The sequence below is a fragment of the Salvia hispanica genome, chromosome 6 (genome assembly GCF_029641045.1).
Source record: "Salvia hispanica isolate PSC_SH4W2 chromosome 6, Shi_PSC_v1, whole genome shotgun sequence".
NCBI classification, from domain to species: Eukaryota; Viridiplantae; Streptophyta; class Magnoliopsida; order Lamiales; family Lamiaceae; genus Salvia; species Salvia hispanica.
The window spans coordinates 28,264,819-28,283,458 of NC_142697.1; the positions used below are offsets into that span (position 1 = coordinate 28,264,819).

Genomic DNA, 18,640 nt, shown 5'->3' on the forward strand with positions numbered 1-18,640 from the left:
AAGTAAAATAAACCATTTCTTGGAAAACATTGGTACAAATGTTGAGTAATGAGGTGGTTTTTCCATTCATCATCTCTTTTGGAAATTGAGTGTTTTGAGACAATAAGCATACATGAAGGAAAAGAAGAGTGTGAAACCTACCAACACCACACCAACTTCTCCCATGAAGTCCAGCTTGTATCCAAAATGCTCTTCAACATAGATCCTTACACTTGTTTTAAGGGCCGTCGCCTCCACTCTTATCTCGTCCTCCACGTCCCCATACTGAGACACGATCAGCCCGTACACTGTCCACGCCATCGGACAAATCCAGTAGTACCAAATCCACCATGCTGGAATGTTCTGCCATTCACCAAATTTTTTTTTATCTTGTTGTCAAGTTGTGCTATTAGAGGATTAGTTTAGTTTTGAAAGACGTTGTACTTACTGGTCCGGGTATGAAGAAGCCGGAGAAGAGGTTGAAAACGTAGTAGAACGCGTTGGAGAAGACAGCAGCCAGGTGAAGGTTTGGCGTGGCGGAGACAGTCATCATCCCGTAGAATGTGAAGTAGAGAAAGGAGAAGAAGTTGACGAAGAAGAACCAGAGGAACTTGGTAGGCTCCCACTCGAATCTCACCATGGCGTATACAATTAGTGTGTAGTATGTGGTTTGCACAAACACATAGGGTATCTCTGTGACCACCTGTGGTTTGTTGATTTACTCATGTTAGTTTAGCATAACGCGTTGTTTCAAGGCCTAAAATGAAATGTCATTTAACTTGACCTGTGCCATTGCATAAGGCAAGACAGAGTACATCCCTGCAGCTTTCTCCCTGTAGAAAACTGTCCTCTCGATGGCGATTGCTGGCTGCACCGTTGCACAGTTGTTTATCCCGAGAAACATCGCTGCTGCATACATGGCTCCTATAACTGTTGTGAGATCATTGCTGTTTTCTCTGAAAATGAGACAGGTGTGTCATGCTTGAGTATTGTCAAAGTTGTTGGATTTGGAATCGAACCTCTTTGTTCCTACTCTCCAGAATATCGATCCGATTAGTAGTGCTGCAGCGAGTGTGAAGAAAAATCTCGAAAGATTGTAGTCAGGATTTCTCCAGTAAGTCCATTTAAGCTTCCAGAGGATTAGTTTGAACTGGCTTAGTGTTGATTGTGAATATTGTGAAGGAAAGTGTAAATCTTTTGAATTTTGAGGTGGAGATTTTAAATCTTGAACTATGGCCTTGTTTTGTCTGTTAAAAAAACAGATAATAGTAAGTTTGTTTGTTACATTTTTGTGAAATAAACTATGTCTATATTAGCAATGGACTTACTGATATAAAGATGTTGATTTGTAGTAGTCTCCAAAATCAATACCAAGCCTCGTTTCTATTGCATCTGAGCTCACTTCAATCATCCACGCTGCTGGATTACGTAGCTCCTCGATTTTGGGAACTCCGGGCACTGCCTGCATTAGGTAGAGTTCTTGGTATAGTTATAGCAAGATAAGGTGTTGTGTCAGTTTGATGTACCTCAAAGTAATCTATGACGTTTCGTGATTGTTGGCCCAGGGGTCCTGCGTAGATGACTCGTCCGCCTCGTTTCATGAGAAGCAACTAATGGATTTAGCATATGTGTTAGGACAGATGAAAAAGTTTCATTTTTTTTATATTTTTGAAGGTTTGATTATGTTTGATGGTTATTGACCTCATCGAAGGCTTCAAATAGGTCGATCCCGGGCTGGTGTATTGTGCAGACAACGGTCCTGCCCGTGTCCACGGTGTTCCTCACAGTTCTCATGACAATGGCTGCTGCTCTTGCATCCAAACCAGAAGTTGGCTCATCCATGAATATGATGGAGGGATTGGCCACGAGCTCGACTGCTATGGTGAGTCTCTTTCTCTGCTCTGTCGAGAGTCCAGTTACACCGGGGATCCCTACTATCGCGTCCTTGAGGTTATCCAGCTCGACTAGACGCATGACTTCGCTCACAAAGATCTGTCATTACAAGAACAGATAGCATCAGCAAGATTTTTTTCCTTCTCTTTCCGAAATGAAATGTGGAGGGAGACTTCGCTCTTGCCATTTTCTCATTGTTGCTAACATCTCGAGGGAGCCTAAGGAAAGCAGAATACATCAAGGACTCATGGACGGTTACTTGAGGCGAGTGGATGTCGTTCTGCTCACAGTACCCCGAGATTCTTGCAAAGGTTTCTTGCTTCTTTGGGAATCCGGATATTCTAATGTCGCCTTCAATATAGCCGTGAGTCTTTCTCCCGGAAAGAACATCCATAAGCGTGGTTTTTCCTGCTCCACTAACACCCATCAACGCTGTCAAAACACCGGGCCTGAATGAGCCAGTTAGCTCATGGAGTAGTTGGAGTTTCCCCTCAGCTGCTCCTTTTTCTTGCATTACCTGTGGCCTATGTTAGTTTATGCTGTGATCAGCTATGAAATTCGAAGGTAAAGGGGTCGGACCAGGCTTCTTACTGGGGGCATATCTACGTAGTAATTAACGTCTTCAAACGACATGGTTAAAGGCGTGAAGGGCAGGACCATTCCCCTCTTATCTGCATCTGTTGTTACTTTTTTATCAGTTTTCTCTTGGTATATACCCTCTGTAGTTGCCTGCTCTTGAGATATTATACCATGTGGCTTCTCGAAAGCTACCATAGTCGAGAAACGTAGAAGTGAGCTGGTGGAAAAGGGGGAGAAATCTTGAACAGAAGCAGTAGGACTTACAGTTTAGGTACATGAGAGCAATCACAAACAATATGTTGAAGATGGCTGTGAATCCCAAGAGAGCACCTATGCCTATCCAGTACCATTTCTCGTCTTGGAAAACATCGAACTGCTTCAAAACCGACACTCCCAATCGCGTGACATTGTCTGAGGCCTGCCATAAAACCAAGATTTTGAATGTGTTGGATTATAACCACCATTCATACTTGTGTGGTAACACTCACCAGCTTGTCCATCCATCTTGAGGCGAATATCTCGTTCACTGCAACAGAGTTGTACCCGTAACTCAGAGGCGAAATCCAGTATCCCCATCTCCACCAGATTGGAATTTGATCTGCATAAAGATTCAAGCTCTTTCAATGTTGCTGTGTTTTGCTTTAGTCCTTTAGACAGTTGGACTCACCGAGAGGGACGATGAAGCCTCCCAAGAGGAAAACGAGCAGGAGAGTAAGCGAGCCACCGGTTTTGGAGATGACCATTGTCCTGCATATTCCTGCGATGAGCCTAAACATCCCGGCAGCCATTTGTTGTATACAAAACACCCACAGCAGCTGCTTCAAGAATCTGAGAAACAACAATTTGCTTATCATAACTCTCTCTTCAACATTTTTCCAAGAAGTGTGTGTTTTCATTTTAATGTCATGTATACCTGGATACTTGAGGGGCGAATCCGATTGTGTAATAAGTCGTGGCTGTCCACACGAAAGATTCAAACAAGGATATCGGAATCCTCAGAAGAAGATGTGGTATGGCAAAAACCCAAGTTGGATGAAACAGTAAATCCCTTTGCTTGTAATAAACAGGAAGTCTCTGTATAGTGAGTGAGATCTCCACGTATCCGTTGAACGTGTTGATGATCATGCCAAACACGAGCGCTCCAACGTAGACCGCTCCATCCTCTTCGCTCCCAGCACGCATTCCAGTCCTCAAGAACACAGTTGAAGCAATCAATGCCACAACAACAATTTGGACAGTTTTGGAAACATATAAGAAAGAGTTCCTCTTTATCAGAAGCCACTCCTTGGCTAAGTTTGCCTCGAGAAGCACTCTCCGAGGCACCAAGTTCTTGTGATAAACTAGAGCTGATTTAGGACTCCGAATTCTGTCAAAAGGGGTACACAGCTCTCGTTGAAGCCGGATGCCTACATGGAATTTCTTGAATCTCTCTGCGAATTCACTAACTGAGACGTATCTGTATGGTATCGTTGCATCTGCCCAATACTGCTCCTGATCCTTCTTTGATGTCACCTATCACAACAAATGCACATATATTAGTATGATTTATGACAAAAGGTTACACCTTTAGTCATTTGAGGGACTAACTACAATACCTCTTGGAGGAAATCAACAACACCCTTTCTTTGGGGACACTGGAAGCCATTCACTTCGAAGAACTCAAGAACGTGCTGTCTCGGACCGTGGTAGACCGTGTAACCCTCAGACAAGAGGATGATGTCATCAAATAAGTTGAATGTCTCTGGATCTGGCTGAAGGAGGGACATCAGTATGGTGGCCTCAGTGTGGTGTGCTATCTGCTGCATACACTTCATCACCTGGAACGTAGTCGAGCTGTCTAGGCCGGTCGATATTTCATCCATGAACATCACTTTGGATGGCCCAACAATCATCTCCCCTATAAAAAAAAACAAGTTAACAAAAGAAGTAATATAGCTTAGTTTCCTCATTTCCTATGTTGATTCTTCGCCTGAATACCTATCGTGAGGCGCTTCTTCTGGCCGCCTGAGATCCCCCGGAGCATCTGATCCCCCACGATGGTGTCCCGACACTCCTCAAGTCCTAGTATCTGCCTCCATAGGCGAAGAAATGATAAACAAATGACAGTATGTTCTTGAATTATTTAGTGTTACAAAATCATCTATTTCACCTTGAGAACATAGTCTGTGATATCACTGCTTCCATCTTCGCTTTCGCTTTCGCTTCTTGTGATCTCCTTCAAGAAATCTATACAAAATTCAAACTGATCAAATAGTCAAAAAAAAGGGAAAAAAAAAGAGATACAAATTGTTTCTAGACACACCATATCTTGATCCAACCCCTTGACATTTTGCTGAGAAGCTTAGGGTCTCTCCCACAGTCATCTCGGCTACATGAACATCGTTTTGGCTGACGTACGCTGCTGTCTTCTGTGGGACGAATTCGCACAGCTTGTGCCCATTGTAGGTGATTGCACCACTTGCCTGTTCACAAGTTCAAGTAAGACCAGAGTTCAAGTAAATGTGGATTTTTTACATGGTTCGACACAGACCTTCAAGGCGGAGCTTAGCCTGCCTGCAAGAGCCAACAAAAGGGTTGTTTTTCCACACAAAGGCGGTCCTAATAGAAGAGTCATCCTACCACATCACCAAATGAAAGTCAGCAACATTTGAATTCAAACATGCTAAGTATATGAATGCAAATAGTATAAAACACACACATACACACACCTGGAGGGCTTAATGATGCCAGAAGTGTGTTTAAGTATGTGAAGCTTTGCTCTCTCAGCCAGCTTCACCCCAAAGCAACTCAAGGCTGCTTCTGCAATGTTACGAGCAGCGTTTGGCAACGTAGGGAGAGCTCTTTCTCCCACAAAGCAATCCGCCTCAACGGTTAAGTCCTCAAACCTCACTTCCACACCACCAAGTTCAATACTCCCTTCTCTGCAAAGCATACAACCAAAAAAAAAAGTAAAAATTCATTCATTTTTGAAAGAAAAAAAGTTGACAGAACCATTAACTAACTCACCTATCAACTCCACTTGTGATTTTCCACAACATCTTCTCATTATCTTCATCAGCATTGTTACTCGCCTCGTCTTGATCAGTCCTCGTGTGATTTTCCACCTCATTCTTCGTCATCTCCTTCTTCTTCATTCGTCAAATCTTTTCAAGATGCAAATAAAGGAAAATCAACAAAAAAGTGTGCATGATTGATATGAAGTTGCATGCTTCTGGTGGAATGTCACATTCTGATTTAACATAGAGTTTATTATAAAAAGAGAAGCGAATTAATCTTCATTCCATCCATGATTGAGCATTTGAGTTCTATATAGTGATTAGACACAATGCTTTTGTTTAAATATTTTTTTTGTCATGATTTGTTTGCTATAATTTTCTAAAATAATAACATATATACTTTTATTTTGGTTGTCGGAAATGAATGTTATGTAAATAAAGGTATATAATATTTTCAGATATACTATTAAATAAATTAAATTGATTGATTCTTTATAATACCCTTGTGCTATGGCTAATACACATCCATAAAAACATAAAGTTGGACAAAATATCATCCTTATTATGTCAGAAACAAATATGGCCTTACGAAAATGTCTCGTTTTTCATTCATCATCTTTTGATTTAAATAAAACATGATGAATGATTATATATTGAGGGTCCACTATTTTGGTGTTCTCAAAGATTTTTTAATAGGTAAATATTCTTTCGAACAATTTTTAATTAGTTTCATAGGATCTGTAATCTGTTATCTTGATTTGGTATTATTTGGTGTCTAGGTGACTAGGAGCTTCAAGATTCAAAGGTGTAGAATGAGATTAACAACATCTTTTTATTTCTATTATTGTTTGTATAAAAATCATACTAGTACATATTCGGGCCCAATTGTTATGCATAATTGGGCTATATAGTTTCATGATCTTCATAAGGCCCAGCCCAAGATCTCTTTTTTTCCAGTTTTTTTTTTTTTTTTTTTTTTTTTTTTTGCGAGTTATTTTGAGTTATAATTAACTTAATCGATTGTATTTTTAATTGTTTATATGAAAGATTATCATTTTGCCCATTTTCAAATTTTTCTTGAAGCTCCGTAGGTAGGCCATGACTCATGAGTGTTCATGTTATATTAATTAAATTAAGTTGAATCATAAATATATTACTCCAATAAAAATGAGTTCTTGAAATGGAGTTGTGTGTGTGTGTTATGTAAACATGCATTGCAATTTGCATTCCTTTGTTGCTGGAAACACAATATGGCATTAAATGTCAATAATCATATTTTAATAATAATCATATTTAGCTTTTTATTTTTATTTAACTACCTTTTAGTATTTCCTGGTTCCCTAATAATGAAGAAAACGACTTGTTAGAATTGTTGAATAGGAGTATAATGTATGAACTGATGATACTTGAAAAGATCATAAAAATGATTTCTTGAAACTTAAGTTGTCAATCTCTCCTCTTTGGAAGGAAAAAGAGGACAAGAAGCTTATTTATTAATGCATCATCTCTTTTGGAAATTGAGTGTTTTGAGACAATAAGCATACATGAAGGCAAAGAAGAGTGTGAAACCTATCAACACCACACCAACTTCTCCCATGAAGTCCAGCTTGTATCCAAAATGCTCTTCAACATAGCTCCTTACACTTGCTTTAAGAGCTGTTGCCTCTATTCTAATATCGTCCTCCACGTCCCCATACTGAGACACGATCAGCCCGTAAACTGTCCACGCCATCGGACAAATCCAGTAGTACCAAATCCACCATGTTGGAATGTTCTGCCATTTCAATGCAAAAGCCAAAAAAAGTTTTAATCTTTTTAGGCCAGTAATGCTATTAGTACTAGTTTCGAAAGACATTGTACTTACTGGTCCGGGTATGTAGAAGCCGGAGAAGAGGTTGAAAACGGAGTAGAAGGCATTGGAGACGACTGCAGCAAGGTGAAGGTTTGGCGTGGCAGAGACATTCATCATTCCGAAGTATGTGAAGTAGAGAAAGGAGAAGAAGTTGACGAAGAAGAACCAGAGGAACTTGATAGGCTCCCACTCGAATCTCACCATGGTGTATACTATCAGTGTGTAGTATGTGGTTTGCACAAACACATAGGGTATCTCTGTGATCACCTGTGGTTTGTTGATTAACACGTCTTAGATAAGCATAACGCGTACTTTTAAGGCCTAAAATGAAGTGTGGTTGTTAAACTTGACCTGTGCCATTGCATAAGGCAAGACTGAGTACATCCCTGCAGCCCTCTCTCTGTAGAAAACTGTCCTCTCGATGGCGACTGCTGGCTGCACCGTTGCACAGTTGTTTATTCCGAGAAATATCGCTGCTGCATACATGGCTCCAATAACTGTTGTGAGATCATTGCTGTTTTCCCTAAAACAAATGTGTCATGATTTAGTACAATTCTGTTTGATGAATATTGTTGGAGTTGTTGGATTCGGATACGAACCTCTTTGTTCCTACTCTCCAGAATATCGATCCGATTAGTAACGCAGCAGCGAGTGTGAAGAAAAATCTCGAAAGATTGTAGTCAGGATTTCTCCAGTAAGTCAATTTTAGCTTCCAGAGGATTAGTTTGAACTGGCTTAGTGTTGATTGTGAATATTGTGAAGGAAAGTGTAAATCTTTTGAATTTTGAGGTGGAGATTTTAAATCTTGAACTAAGGCCTTGTTTTGTCTGTGAAAAAAAAACAGATAATAGTTACTTAGTTAGTATGTTTTGTGACATTATGTGAAATAAAATTATTGGACTTACTGATATAAAGATGTTGATTTGTAGTAGTCTCCAAAATCAATACCAAGCCTCGTTTCTATTGCATCTGAGCTCACTTCAATCATCCACGCTGCTGGATTACGTTGCTCCTCGATTTTGGGAACTCCGGGCACTGCCTGCATTAGGTAGAGTTCTTGGTATAGTTATAGCAAGATAAGGTGTTGTGCCAGTTTGTGTACCTCGAAGTAATCTACGACGTTTCGTGATTGTAGGCCGAGGGGTCCTGCGTAGATGACTCGTCCGCCTCTTTTCATGAGAAGCAACTGATGGATTTAGTATAGGTGTCAGGACAGATGAAAAGTTCTTTTTTTTTTTGTGTGTAAATAAATCAAATAAAGTTAATATAACGTACAAGCAATACTCGGGTATACCCGAGGGATACAGCCAACTAGTCTAAGCTAACGAGCCGGCGAAGGGGAATGAACCGAATACAAAAGAACTTGGGCATACCCAAGGGCTTATACCAAGCCAATATACAGCACCTCCTTATATTGAAGGTTTGATTATGTTTGATGTTTATTGTTTACCTCATCGAAGGCTTCGAACAGGTCTATCCCGGGCTGGTGTATTGTGCAGACAACTGTCCTGCCCGTGTCCACGGTGTTCCTCACAGTTCTCATGACAATGGCTGCTGCTCTTGCATCCAAACCAGAAGTTGGCTCATCCATGAATATGATGGAGGGATTGGCCACGAGCTCGACTGCTATGGTGAGCCTCTTTCTCTGCTCTGTCGAGAGTCCAGTTACACCGGGGGTCCCTACTATCGCGTCCTTGAGGTTATCCAGCTCGACTAGACGCATGACTTCGCTCACAAAGATCTGTCATTACAAGAACAGATAGCATCAGCATGACTTTTCCTTTTCTTTCTTTCCTAAATGAAATGTGGAAGGAGACGTCACTCTTGCCATTTTCTTGTCGTCCCCAACGTCTCGAGAGAGCCTAAGGAAAGCAGAATATATCAAGGACTCATGGACGGTTACTTGAGGCGAATGGATATCATTCTGTTCACAGTATCCCGAAATTCTTGCAAAAGTTTCTTGCTTCTTTGGGAAACCAGATATTCTAATGTCACCATCAATATAGCCGCGGGTCTTTCTCCCGGAAAGAACATCCATAAGCGTAGTTTTTCCTGCTCCGCTCACGCCCATCAGTGCTGTCAAAACACCGGGCCTAAAGGAGCCGGTTAGCTCATGAAGTAGTTGGAGTTTCCCCACAGCTGCTCCTTTTTCTTGCATAACCTGTGGCCTATGTTAGTTTATGCCTTTATCAACTATGAAGTTCGAGGAAGGATAGGGACGAGGCTTCTCACCGGTGGCATATCCACGTAGTAGTTCAAATCTTCAAACGACATGGCCAAAGGCGTGAAGGGCAGAACCATCCCCCTCTTATCTGCATCTGTTGTTGAACTTGATTGGAATAATTCCTCTGTTTTTGCCTGCTCTTGAGATATTATACCTTGTGGCTTCTCGAAAGATACCATAGTTCGAAATACGTAGAAGTGAGCTAGCAAAAAAGGATAGGGATTCTTCAACAGAAGCAGTAGGACTTACAGTTTAGGTACATGAGAGCAATCACAAACAATATGTTGAAGATTGCTGTGAATCCCAAAAGAGCACCTATGCCTATCCAGTACCACTTCTCGTCTTGGAAAACATCGAATTGCTTCAAAACCGACACTCCCAATCGTGTGACATTGTCTGAGGCCTGCCATAAAACCAAGATTTTTATGTATTAGGTCCATAACCAGCATTCATACTTGTGTGGGACTCACCAGCTTTTCCATCCATCTTGAGGCGAACATCTCGTTCACTGCAACGGAGTTGTATCCGTAGCTAAGAGGTGAAATCCAGTATCCCCATCTCCACCAGATTGGAATTTGATCTACATAAAGATTCAAGCTTTTTCAATGTTGCTGTATTTTGCTTCAGTCCTTATGCTAGTTTTTAACCACTTGAACTGACCGAGAGGGACGATGAAGCCTCCCAAGAGAAACATGAGCAGAAGAGTAAGCGAGCCACCGGTTTTGGAGATGACCATCGTCCTGCATATCCCCGCAATGAGCCTAAACATCCCGGCAGCCATTTGTTGGATACAAAACACCCACAGCAGCTGCTTCAAGAATCTGAGAAACAACATTTCGCTTATCATAACTCTCTCTTCAACATTTTTTTAAGAAGTGTGTCTTCATCTTAATGTCATGTATACCTTGATACTTGAGGGGCGAATCCGATAGTGTAATAAGTCGTGGCTGTCCACACGAAAGATTCAAACAAGGATATCGGAATCCTCAGGAGAAGATGTGGTATGGCAAAGGCCCAAGTTGGATGAAACAGAAGGTCTCTTTGCTTGTAAAAGACAGGAAGTCTCTGTATAGCGAGTGAGAGTTCCACGTAGCCGTTGAACGTGTTGATGATCATGCCAAACACGAGCGCTCCAATGTAGACTGCCCCATCTTCTTCGTTCCCAGTATGCATTCCAGTCCTCAAGAACACAGTTGATGCAATCAATGCCACAACAAAAATTTGGACAATCTTGGAAACATAGAAGAAAGAGTTCCTCTTTATCAGAAGCCACTCCTTGGCAAAGTTTGCCGCGAGAAGCACTCTCCGAGGCACCACACTCTTGTCATAAACTAGAGCTGATTTAGGACTCTGGCTTCTGTCAAAAGGGACAGACAGCTCTAGTTGAAGCTGAACGCCAACGTGGAAATGCTTGAATCTCTCTGCGAATTCACTAACTGAGATGTATCTGTATGGTGTCGTTGTATCCGCCCAATACTGCTCCTGGTCCTTCTTTGATGTCACCTATCACAACAAATACCCATATATTAGTATGATTTATGACAAAAAAGGTTACACCTTTAGTCATTTGTGGGACTAAATATAATGTATTACCTCTTGGAGGAAATCAGCAACTCCCTTTCTTTGGGGACATTCGAAGCCATTCAGACCGAAGAACTCTAGAACGTGCTGCCTCGGGCCATGGTAGACCGTGTAGCCCTCAGACAAGAGGATAATGTCATCAAAGAGGTTGAATGTCTCCGGATCTGGCTGAAGGAGGGACATCAGTATGGTGGCCTCAGTGTGGTGTGCTATCTGCTGCATACACTTCACCACCTGAAACGTAGTCGAGCTGTCTAGGCCGGTCGATATTTCATCCATGAACATCACGTTGGATGGCCCAACAATCAACTCCCCTATTAAAAGAAAAAAACCAAGTTAATAACAGAAGTAATGTAACTTAGTTTCCTCTGTTCATTCTTCGACTGAATACCTGTCGTTAGGCGCTTCTTCTGTCCGCCTGAGATCCCCCGTAGCATCTGATCCCCAACGATGGTGTCCCGACACTCCTCAAGTCTGAGTTCCTGCCACCATAGGTGATGAAATGATAAACAAATGAGCATGTTCTTGAATAATTTAGTACAATCTCAAACATTACCTTGAGAACATAGTCTGTGATATCACTACTTCCATCTTCGTTTTCGCTTCTCGCGATCTCCTTCAAGAAATCTATTTACAAAATTCAAACTGAACAAATTCTCAAACAAAGGGGAAAAAAAGAGATAAATTGTTTCTAGACACACCATATCTTGATCCAACCCCTTGGCATTTTGCTGAGAAGCCTAGTGTCTCTCCCACAGTCATCTCGGCTACATGAACGTCGTTTTGGCTGACGTACACTGCTGTCTTCTGTGGGACGAATTCGCACAGCTTGTGCCCATTGTAGGTTATTTCACCACTTGCCTGATCACAAGTATGAAGGTTGGACTCAGAGTAAGGCTACAACTCAAGATTGTTGAATTTTTACATGATTCGACACGAACCTTCAGGGTGGAGCTTAGCCGGCCAGCAAGAGCCAACAACAGAGTTGTTTTTCCACACGAAGGCGGTCCCAAAAGAAGGGTCATCCTACCACGTCACCAAATGAAAATTAGCAACAGTTGAGTTCAAACATGATAGATATATGCAAATGTAAAACACACAACATACACACACCTGGAGGGCTTAATGATGCCAGAAGTGTGTTTAAGTATGTGAAGCTTTGCTCTCTCAGCCAGCTTCACCCCAAAGCAACTCAAGGCTGCTTCTGCAATGTTACGAGCAGCGTTTGGCAACGTAGGGAGAGCTCTTTCGCCCACAATGCAATCCGCCTCAACGGTTAAGTCCTCAAACCTCACTTCCACACCACCAAGTTCAGTACTCCCTTTTCTGCAAAACATACAAAAAAAAGTGAAAATTCATTCATTTTTTAGAGAAAAAAAAAAGTTGTCACAACCATAAACTAACTCACTTATCAATCCCACTTGTGATTTTCCACAGCATCTTCTCATTATCTTCATCAGCATTGTTACTCGCCTTGTCTTGATCAGTACTCGTGCGATTTTCCACCTCGTTCTTCATCTCCTTCGTCTCCCTCTCTTCAACTAAAATTAAGCAACAAATAAATGAGAATCAACTAAAACGTGTGCATGCTTTTGTGGAAGTCACGTACTTTGTTTTAGCTAAATTTTGTGGTATCACCTAGTGCACCCCTATCTATTTATAATGTATGGAGTGTAATACTATATAAATATATAGTGATTAAACACAAGGTTTTTGTTATTATTTCTGAAATAATAAATTACTATATGCTTGGATTTTACTTGTCGGAAATGGTATATAAATAATGTAATACGGAGTAGTTTGTAATTTATATATAATTGATAGGCCATGATTCCAATGTGGAACAAGAAATCTTTATTCCAAGACGGCCTCTTAAATCTTCTATCTTTTTTTCTTTTTCTACTTTTGTAGTATTAAATGGTAGTAAAACCTAAATAGAGTGACCTTCAATAAATAATCATTCATCATCTTAATTCATAAATTAATCAATATTATTACATTTTTATTAAAAAGAATTAATATAAGCATTTAGACTTAAAAAAATTAGAGATAGAAAATAGTAGGTGATAAGATGGAGAACAGAAGTTGTTCTGGAAATAAAAGCCAATGATTGTGAAAATAAAGTAAGTTTCATTAATTGTATTATTGTACATTATCACATTGTGTATAATATGTGTGGAATATCCATTTATCCTGGAATCAATACAAGCTATCTCTATATTCCCTAGCCGTCCTAAATCTCTATATCCAATTGCCGAGCTGATAGGACCGATTCTCCTATCGGAATGGAGCACGCGTGATTTGTGTATTTTGAGATTGAAATAAACGAACTCTAGCGAGAGGGCTAGGGTTTGATGAGAGCAAAAGAGAGAAAAAGATTTGTCTTCTTATTTCTCAATATTTTTGACGACTAATGGATTCTATAATTTATAGAATCGCAACCCTAGACGGTTCGACGTAACCTAGTTCTTCCCGGGAAAGAACCGACAAGAAAACCCGAGGATATCAATAAATTAACTAAAAGATATCTTGCTTATGATGCAAGATATCGCGCAAAAACAATTGTTCAATATTAAAAGCAAAACATAAGGAAATAAACCAAAATTATCAAAAGGAAACAAAATCTGTCTTCACTCGTCTGCAAAGCGGGCTGGTGTCCTGACTGATCTCATGGGCCTGATCCTCCGAGTTGGTGGCTGACGAGTTCGAGAACGTCCTCTCGGCTTGGTGGGCTTGGCAGATTCGGAGTTCTCCTCAAGTGTGGCTTCCCTCTCGACCCGTATCTCGGAGTCCCTATCAACTCCCTCCCCCAAAGAAACCACCTTGTCCTCAAGGTGCAAATGTGGGTAGTCTCGTGCCAAACTCTCTGCTGGTTCCCAAGAGGGCGAGTTAGACAAGTCCGATGCCCAATGGACAAGCCATTGCTCCTGTGGTAGTCCCCCACCAATACTGTCCGCCGGTCAGAAGCACGCACTGGATTGTCGAGCGGCTGCTCATGCAAAATACCAGAGGGCGAAAGCACCCTCTGTGATAGTTCCATTTGCTCAATGAATGGCTTGAGTAACGAAACATGAAACACATCATGAATCCTACTCTCGGATGGCAACTGGAGACGGTAGGCAACCTTTCCGATTCGCTCGGTGATCAAGTAAGGTCCATAGAAGCGTCGACTAAACTTTGCGGACAGAGGCTTACCCATTGAATGCTGGCGGTAAGGTTGGAGACGTAGCAGCACCTTATCACCCACCGAAAACTCCACATCCTTGCGATGACGATTGGCTTGATTAACCATGGCAAGTTGAGCTCGACCAATGCGAGATTTCAGCACGCGGAGCAGCTCCTCACGCTCCTTTAACAATTCGGCAACCTCTGTGTTATGCGATGGTCGAGCATATGTGTCAAAAAGGTTCGGAGGCTCGCGGCCGTAAAGCGCCTGATAAGGCGACATGCCAATACTAACGTTATCTGTGCAGTTTAACGCTAATTCTGCCCAAGGTAGCATCTGAAACCAACGATTGGGACACTCGAATGTATAAGCACGCAAGTACTGCTCCAAAGCCCGATTAGTTACTTCTGACTGACCATCCGTTTGCGGGTGATAAGCCGTTGTAAACTGCAGTTTAGTACCGCTCAAAGAAATCAATTCGATCCAGAAGTCACTCATAAAAATGGAATCCCTATCCGACAAAAGTTTCTTGGGGAATCCATGTAATTTCACCACAGTCTCCACAAAAAGGCGTGCGACACGCCGTGCATCAAATCCCGGCTTTAGTGCTCCAAAGTGGGCGTACTTCGACAATCTATCAACGACGACCATGATGGCCGTATAGCCCTGTGATTGCGGGAGTCCCACAATGAAATCCATGGATGCCGCCTCCCAAACACAACCCGGTATCGGTAAGGGCTGAATCAACCCATTCGGTTTCTCACGAACATATTTAGTGGCCTGGCAAGTACCACAAGCAGCCACAAAACGACGGATATCGGTCCGCATATCCGGCCAATAGAAGGAAGTGGCGACTCGGGCGAAAGTGCGTTTCTCCCCTGGGTGGCCCGCTGTCGGGGCCGTGTGACACTCGTGGAGAATCTCCCCAATCGCTGCAGAGCTCCGGCTAAGATAAAGTCGTCGCTTAAAATGGAGCAAACCAGATTGGACTGACACATGGGCAGGGGCGCGATGCTCTGCAACAGTGTTGTGCAGGTCCAGCAGGTCTTGTAACGATGCGTTCTCACGCTGAATCACCTCCAGAATATCGGCGGGCGGCCTGGCAAAGAGGGCAAACAGGGACCGTGCCTCCTCATCAGGTCCATCGGTCTGTCGGGATAAGGCATCCGCAACTTTGTTAGATGAGCCGGACTTGTATTCGATTTGGAACTTAAATCCCATAAGCTTCCGTAGATAAAATTGTTGGTCGGGGGTCTGCACCACTTGGGATAATAGGTCCTTCAAACTGCATTGGTCGCTGCGAATGATAAATTCACGCCCAAGGAGAGATACTGTCTCCATTTTTGTAATGCTTCAACAATTGCATAGAGCTCCTTGTGGTATGTAGAAGCTAGCCGTCGTTTCGGGCCGAGTTTCTTGCTGAAATAAGCTAGGGGATGGCTTTCTTGAAGTAACACGGCACCAATACCCAAGTCCGATGCATCCGTCTCCACGACGAAAGGACGGTCAAAGTTCGGCAGGCGCAATACCGGTGCGGTGCACATGGCAGATTTCAAGGCGGTGAAGCTCTCTGTCGCTGTAGGATTCCAGACAAAAGCATCTTTCTTTAACAAGTCTGTGAGCGGGGCTGCAATAAGTGAGTAGTGTTTGACAAATCTGCGGTAGTATCCTGTTAACCCCAAAAATCCACGGAGTTGTTTCACCGATGAAGGTGTCGGCCAGGCTGTCATTGCTGCGATCTTGGCGGGATCGGCGCGAAGCTCTCCCGAAGAGATAATATGGCCCAAATAGTCAATGGTGTCCACCCCAAAAGAGCACTTTGAGCGCTTGACGTAAAACTCATGGGTCCCCAAAATATCGAGACTGTACGTAGGTGGTCGACATGCTGCTCAATAGATGGGCTGTAGATCAGTATATCATCAAAAAATACAATAACAAACTGCCTGAGGAAGGGCTGGAAGATACTATTCATTGCGGCTTGAAATGTGGAGGGCGCATTAGTGAGGCCGAACGGCATTACCAGAAATTCAAAATGACCGTCGTGTGTCCTGAAAGCGGTCTTGTGGATATCACTAACGTGCATGCGTATCTGATGATACCCAGAACGCAGGTCGAGTTTTGAAAACACTCTGGCAGCGTACAGTTCGTCAAATAATTCGTCTGCCGTGGGGATTGGAAAATGATCCGGAGTTGTCGCAGCATTGAGGGCGCGGTAGTCGACACAGAACCGAAAAGAGCCATCCTTTTTTCGAACCAAAAGGACCGGCGATGAGAAAGGGCTCGTGCTGTGTTGGATAACCCCCTGTTCGAGCATCTCAGAAATTTGTCGCTCAATCTCCGTCTTTTGAAAATACGGATATCTATAAGGGCGGACATTGATAGGTTTGGAAGATGGTGGCAGGTGAATGCGATGGTCCCACTTCCGGGCCGGCGGAAGCTTAGTCGGAATATCAAAAACAGCTGCGAAGTCAGCAAGCACATTCTCAATCTCGGCTCTGAGCGGCTGTGCAGGTGTGGCAGGTGGGTTGTCTGCCAAAATTGGGACCAGTTCGAACAATTCGGAATCAGGTTCGGTGCCAATCAACGAAAATAACCCATTGTAAGATATTTGGCGAGGTGGAGCATCCTCCCCACACAAGAAAATCGGCTGCCCATTCCAATCAAAACGCATTGTAAGATCACGAAAATTCTTCGTCACGTCACCCAATTCCTGAAGCCATTGGACACCTAATATCACGTCCGGACCTTCGACTTGTAAGAGAAACAAATCGATGTGAAACTGATGACCCTGCAACACAACCGGGGTGTCCAAACAAGCAAACGAACACTTTAAAGAAGCACCATTGCCAACAAAAACTCTAAAAGGACTGATAGCATTAAGTGGAAGACTTATCTTTTCCGCGACGGTGGGTTTGATGAAATTGTGCGTACTGCCACCGTCGATCAGTATAGATACTGAAGAGCCATTAATCCGGCCTTTCATCCGAATTGATCGCGGCTTGATGCTGGGACAGAGCACATGTATGCGGGAGACGTCCCCCGTGATTACCATCGTCTCACCATCCTCATTAGTAAAAGGGGCCTCCTGCCCGTCCTCGTCGTCCTCACTGTCAGCGCCTATGAAGGCGTAGAACTTTTTGCTGCACGCATGAGTGCGGGAATACGGCTCGGGGCAGTACCAACACTCCCCACGCTTCGTTTTCTCAGCTCGTTCCGCGGCGGTTACACGAACGACTGGGTAGTCAGTGGGTGCTCTTGCCTCACGGTTCTGGCGCGATGGTCTCTCCCTTTCCTGACCACCCGACGCAGACATGGGACTTCTGTTCTGCCACACGGGCTTGTGTTGAGAATAGTTGGTTGGGGTCGCGGCAGCCTGACAAGCAGCGAGTTGCTGCGCAATGGCAAACGCGTCTTGCAACGTTGCCGGTCTGCGTGTGAGTAACTCTTGCTTGAGGGCGGGTTTCAGACCAGCAATAAATAGAGAGGTCAGCGTTGAGTCGCCAACGTGTGTTGCCTACTGGAGCATGGATTCGAAAGCAGTTTGGTAGGCCTCGACGGTTGAATTTTGTCGAAGTGTAGCCAATCTGCCCACATAATCTGCGTACAGGTCTGGATCAAATCGTTTCTTCACTGCCAACAAGAAAGTATCCCAAGTTTGTGAGGTAGTATTATCCTCCCAATATGATAGCCACTCCTCCGCGGCGTCATCCAGTAAGAAAGATGTCAAGTATAGTCGATCCCGCAGAGGTGTAAAACTGTGGTTATAATATTTCTGAATCCGACGAATCCACTTGGTCGTGTTCTCACCGTTGAAACGCGGCGCGCCAGAGGTCAGCTTCGGGTGTGTGTCCGGATCAAAATTTAGCGGCTTAGCCGTGATGGACGGAGGTAACAACCATCCGCGAGTGGCTGGTGTGTCAGCGGCTGTATCCGGGGGTCGGGTCTGATCTCTGATTGCCGCTGTCAGGTTGGTCAAGGTTTCATTCAGGTTCTTATTGATGATAACCTGCTGACGTTCGAAATCCTCTTGTTCATACTTATGAGTCATCATCTTCTTCTCGTATTTATGTTGTCGGAGTTGCATATCGGAAATCATCTCTCCGATTTCTTGTTGAGAGAACTCGTGAGGTTTGGGGTCCTTGCCCGAGGAAGACATGGTCAGTTGATCGGAGGAAGAGTGGTCAATGAAGCACCAGATGATAGGACCGATTCTCCTATCGGAATGGAGCACGCGTGATTTGTGTATTTTGAGATTGAAATAAACGAACTCTAGCGAGAGGGCTAGGGTTTGATGAGAGCAAAAGAGAGAAAAAGATTTGTCTTCTTATTTCTCAATATTTTTGACGACTAATGGATTCTATAATTTATAG

At 43.1% G+C, this 18,640-nt stretch overlaps 1 protein-coding gene and 2 pseudogenes across 2 annotated transcripts; all 3 read right to left on the bottom strand.

Annotated features, from left to right (window-relative positions):
- LOC125203750 (ABC transporter G family member 29-like) lies at positions 1 to 5,691 on the bottom strand. Of its 2 annotated transcripts, XM_048102181.2 has the most exons (20): positions 5,458 to 5,691; positions 5,160 to 5,372; positions 4,982 to 5,066; positions 4,754 to 4,913; positions 4,601 to 4,677; positions 4,429 to 4,519; positions 4,047 to 4,348; positions 3,365 to 3,963; positions 3,119 to 3,279; positions 2,940 to 3,049; positions 2,716 to 2,869; positions 2,464 to 2,639; positions 2,057 to 2,389; positions 1,681 to 1,971; positions 1,506 to 1,589; positions 1,308 to 1,441; positions 999 to 1,226; positions 764 to 935; positions 428 to 682; positions 1 to 342 (listed from the first exon to the last, which is right to left on the bottom strand). In XM_048102181.2, the coding sequence occupies exons 1-20, from the start codon at positions 5,583 to 5,585 to the stop codon at positions 70 to 72; spliced, it is 4,026 nt and encodes a 1,341-aa protein (XP_047958138.1). In that variant the 5' UTR covers positions 5,586 to 5,691; the 3' UTR covers positions 1 to 69. The 2 variants fall into 2 exon arrangements, with proteins under 2 accessions (XP_047958138.1, XP_088917890.1); XM_089061764.1 differs by lacking the exon at positions 5,458 to 5,691 and having other exon boundaries at positions 5,160 to 5,383.
- Positions 5,692 to 6,948: 1,257 nt separating this feature from the next.
- LOC148923484 (ABC transporter G family member 29-like) lies at positions 6,949 to 12,441 on the bottom strand (annotated as a pseudogene).
- Positions 12,442 to 15,996: 3,555 nt separating this feature from the next.
- Positions 15,997 to 18,426, bottom strand: LOC148923485 (uncharacterized; annotated as a pseudogene).
- Positions 18,427 to 18,640: the final 214 nt, after the last annotated feature.

Excerpts from the sequence above, each read along its gene's own strand:
- LOC125203750 (XM_048102181.2), bottom strand. The coding sequence starts at position 5,585 with ATGAAGAAGAAGGAGATGACGAAGAATGAGGTGGAAAATCACACGAGG. Across the intron at positions 4,678-4,753 it reads AGGGGTTGGATCAAGATATG|ATTTCTTGAAGGAGATCACA; the intron begins GTGTGTCTAGAA and ends AATTTTGTATAG. Across the intron at positions 3,050-3,118 it reads AGGCTTCATCGTCCCTCTCG|ATCAAATTCCAATCTGGTGG; the intron begins GTGAGTCCAACT and ends ATCTTTATGCAG.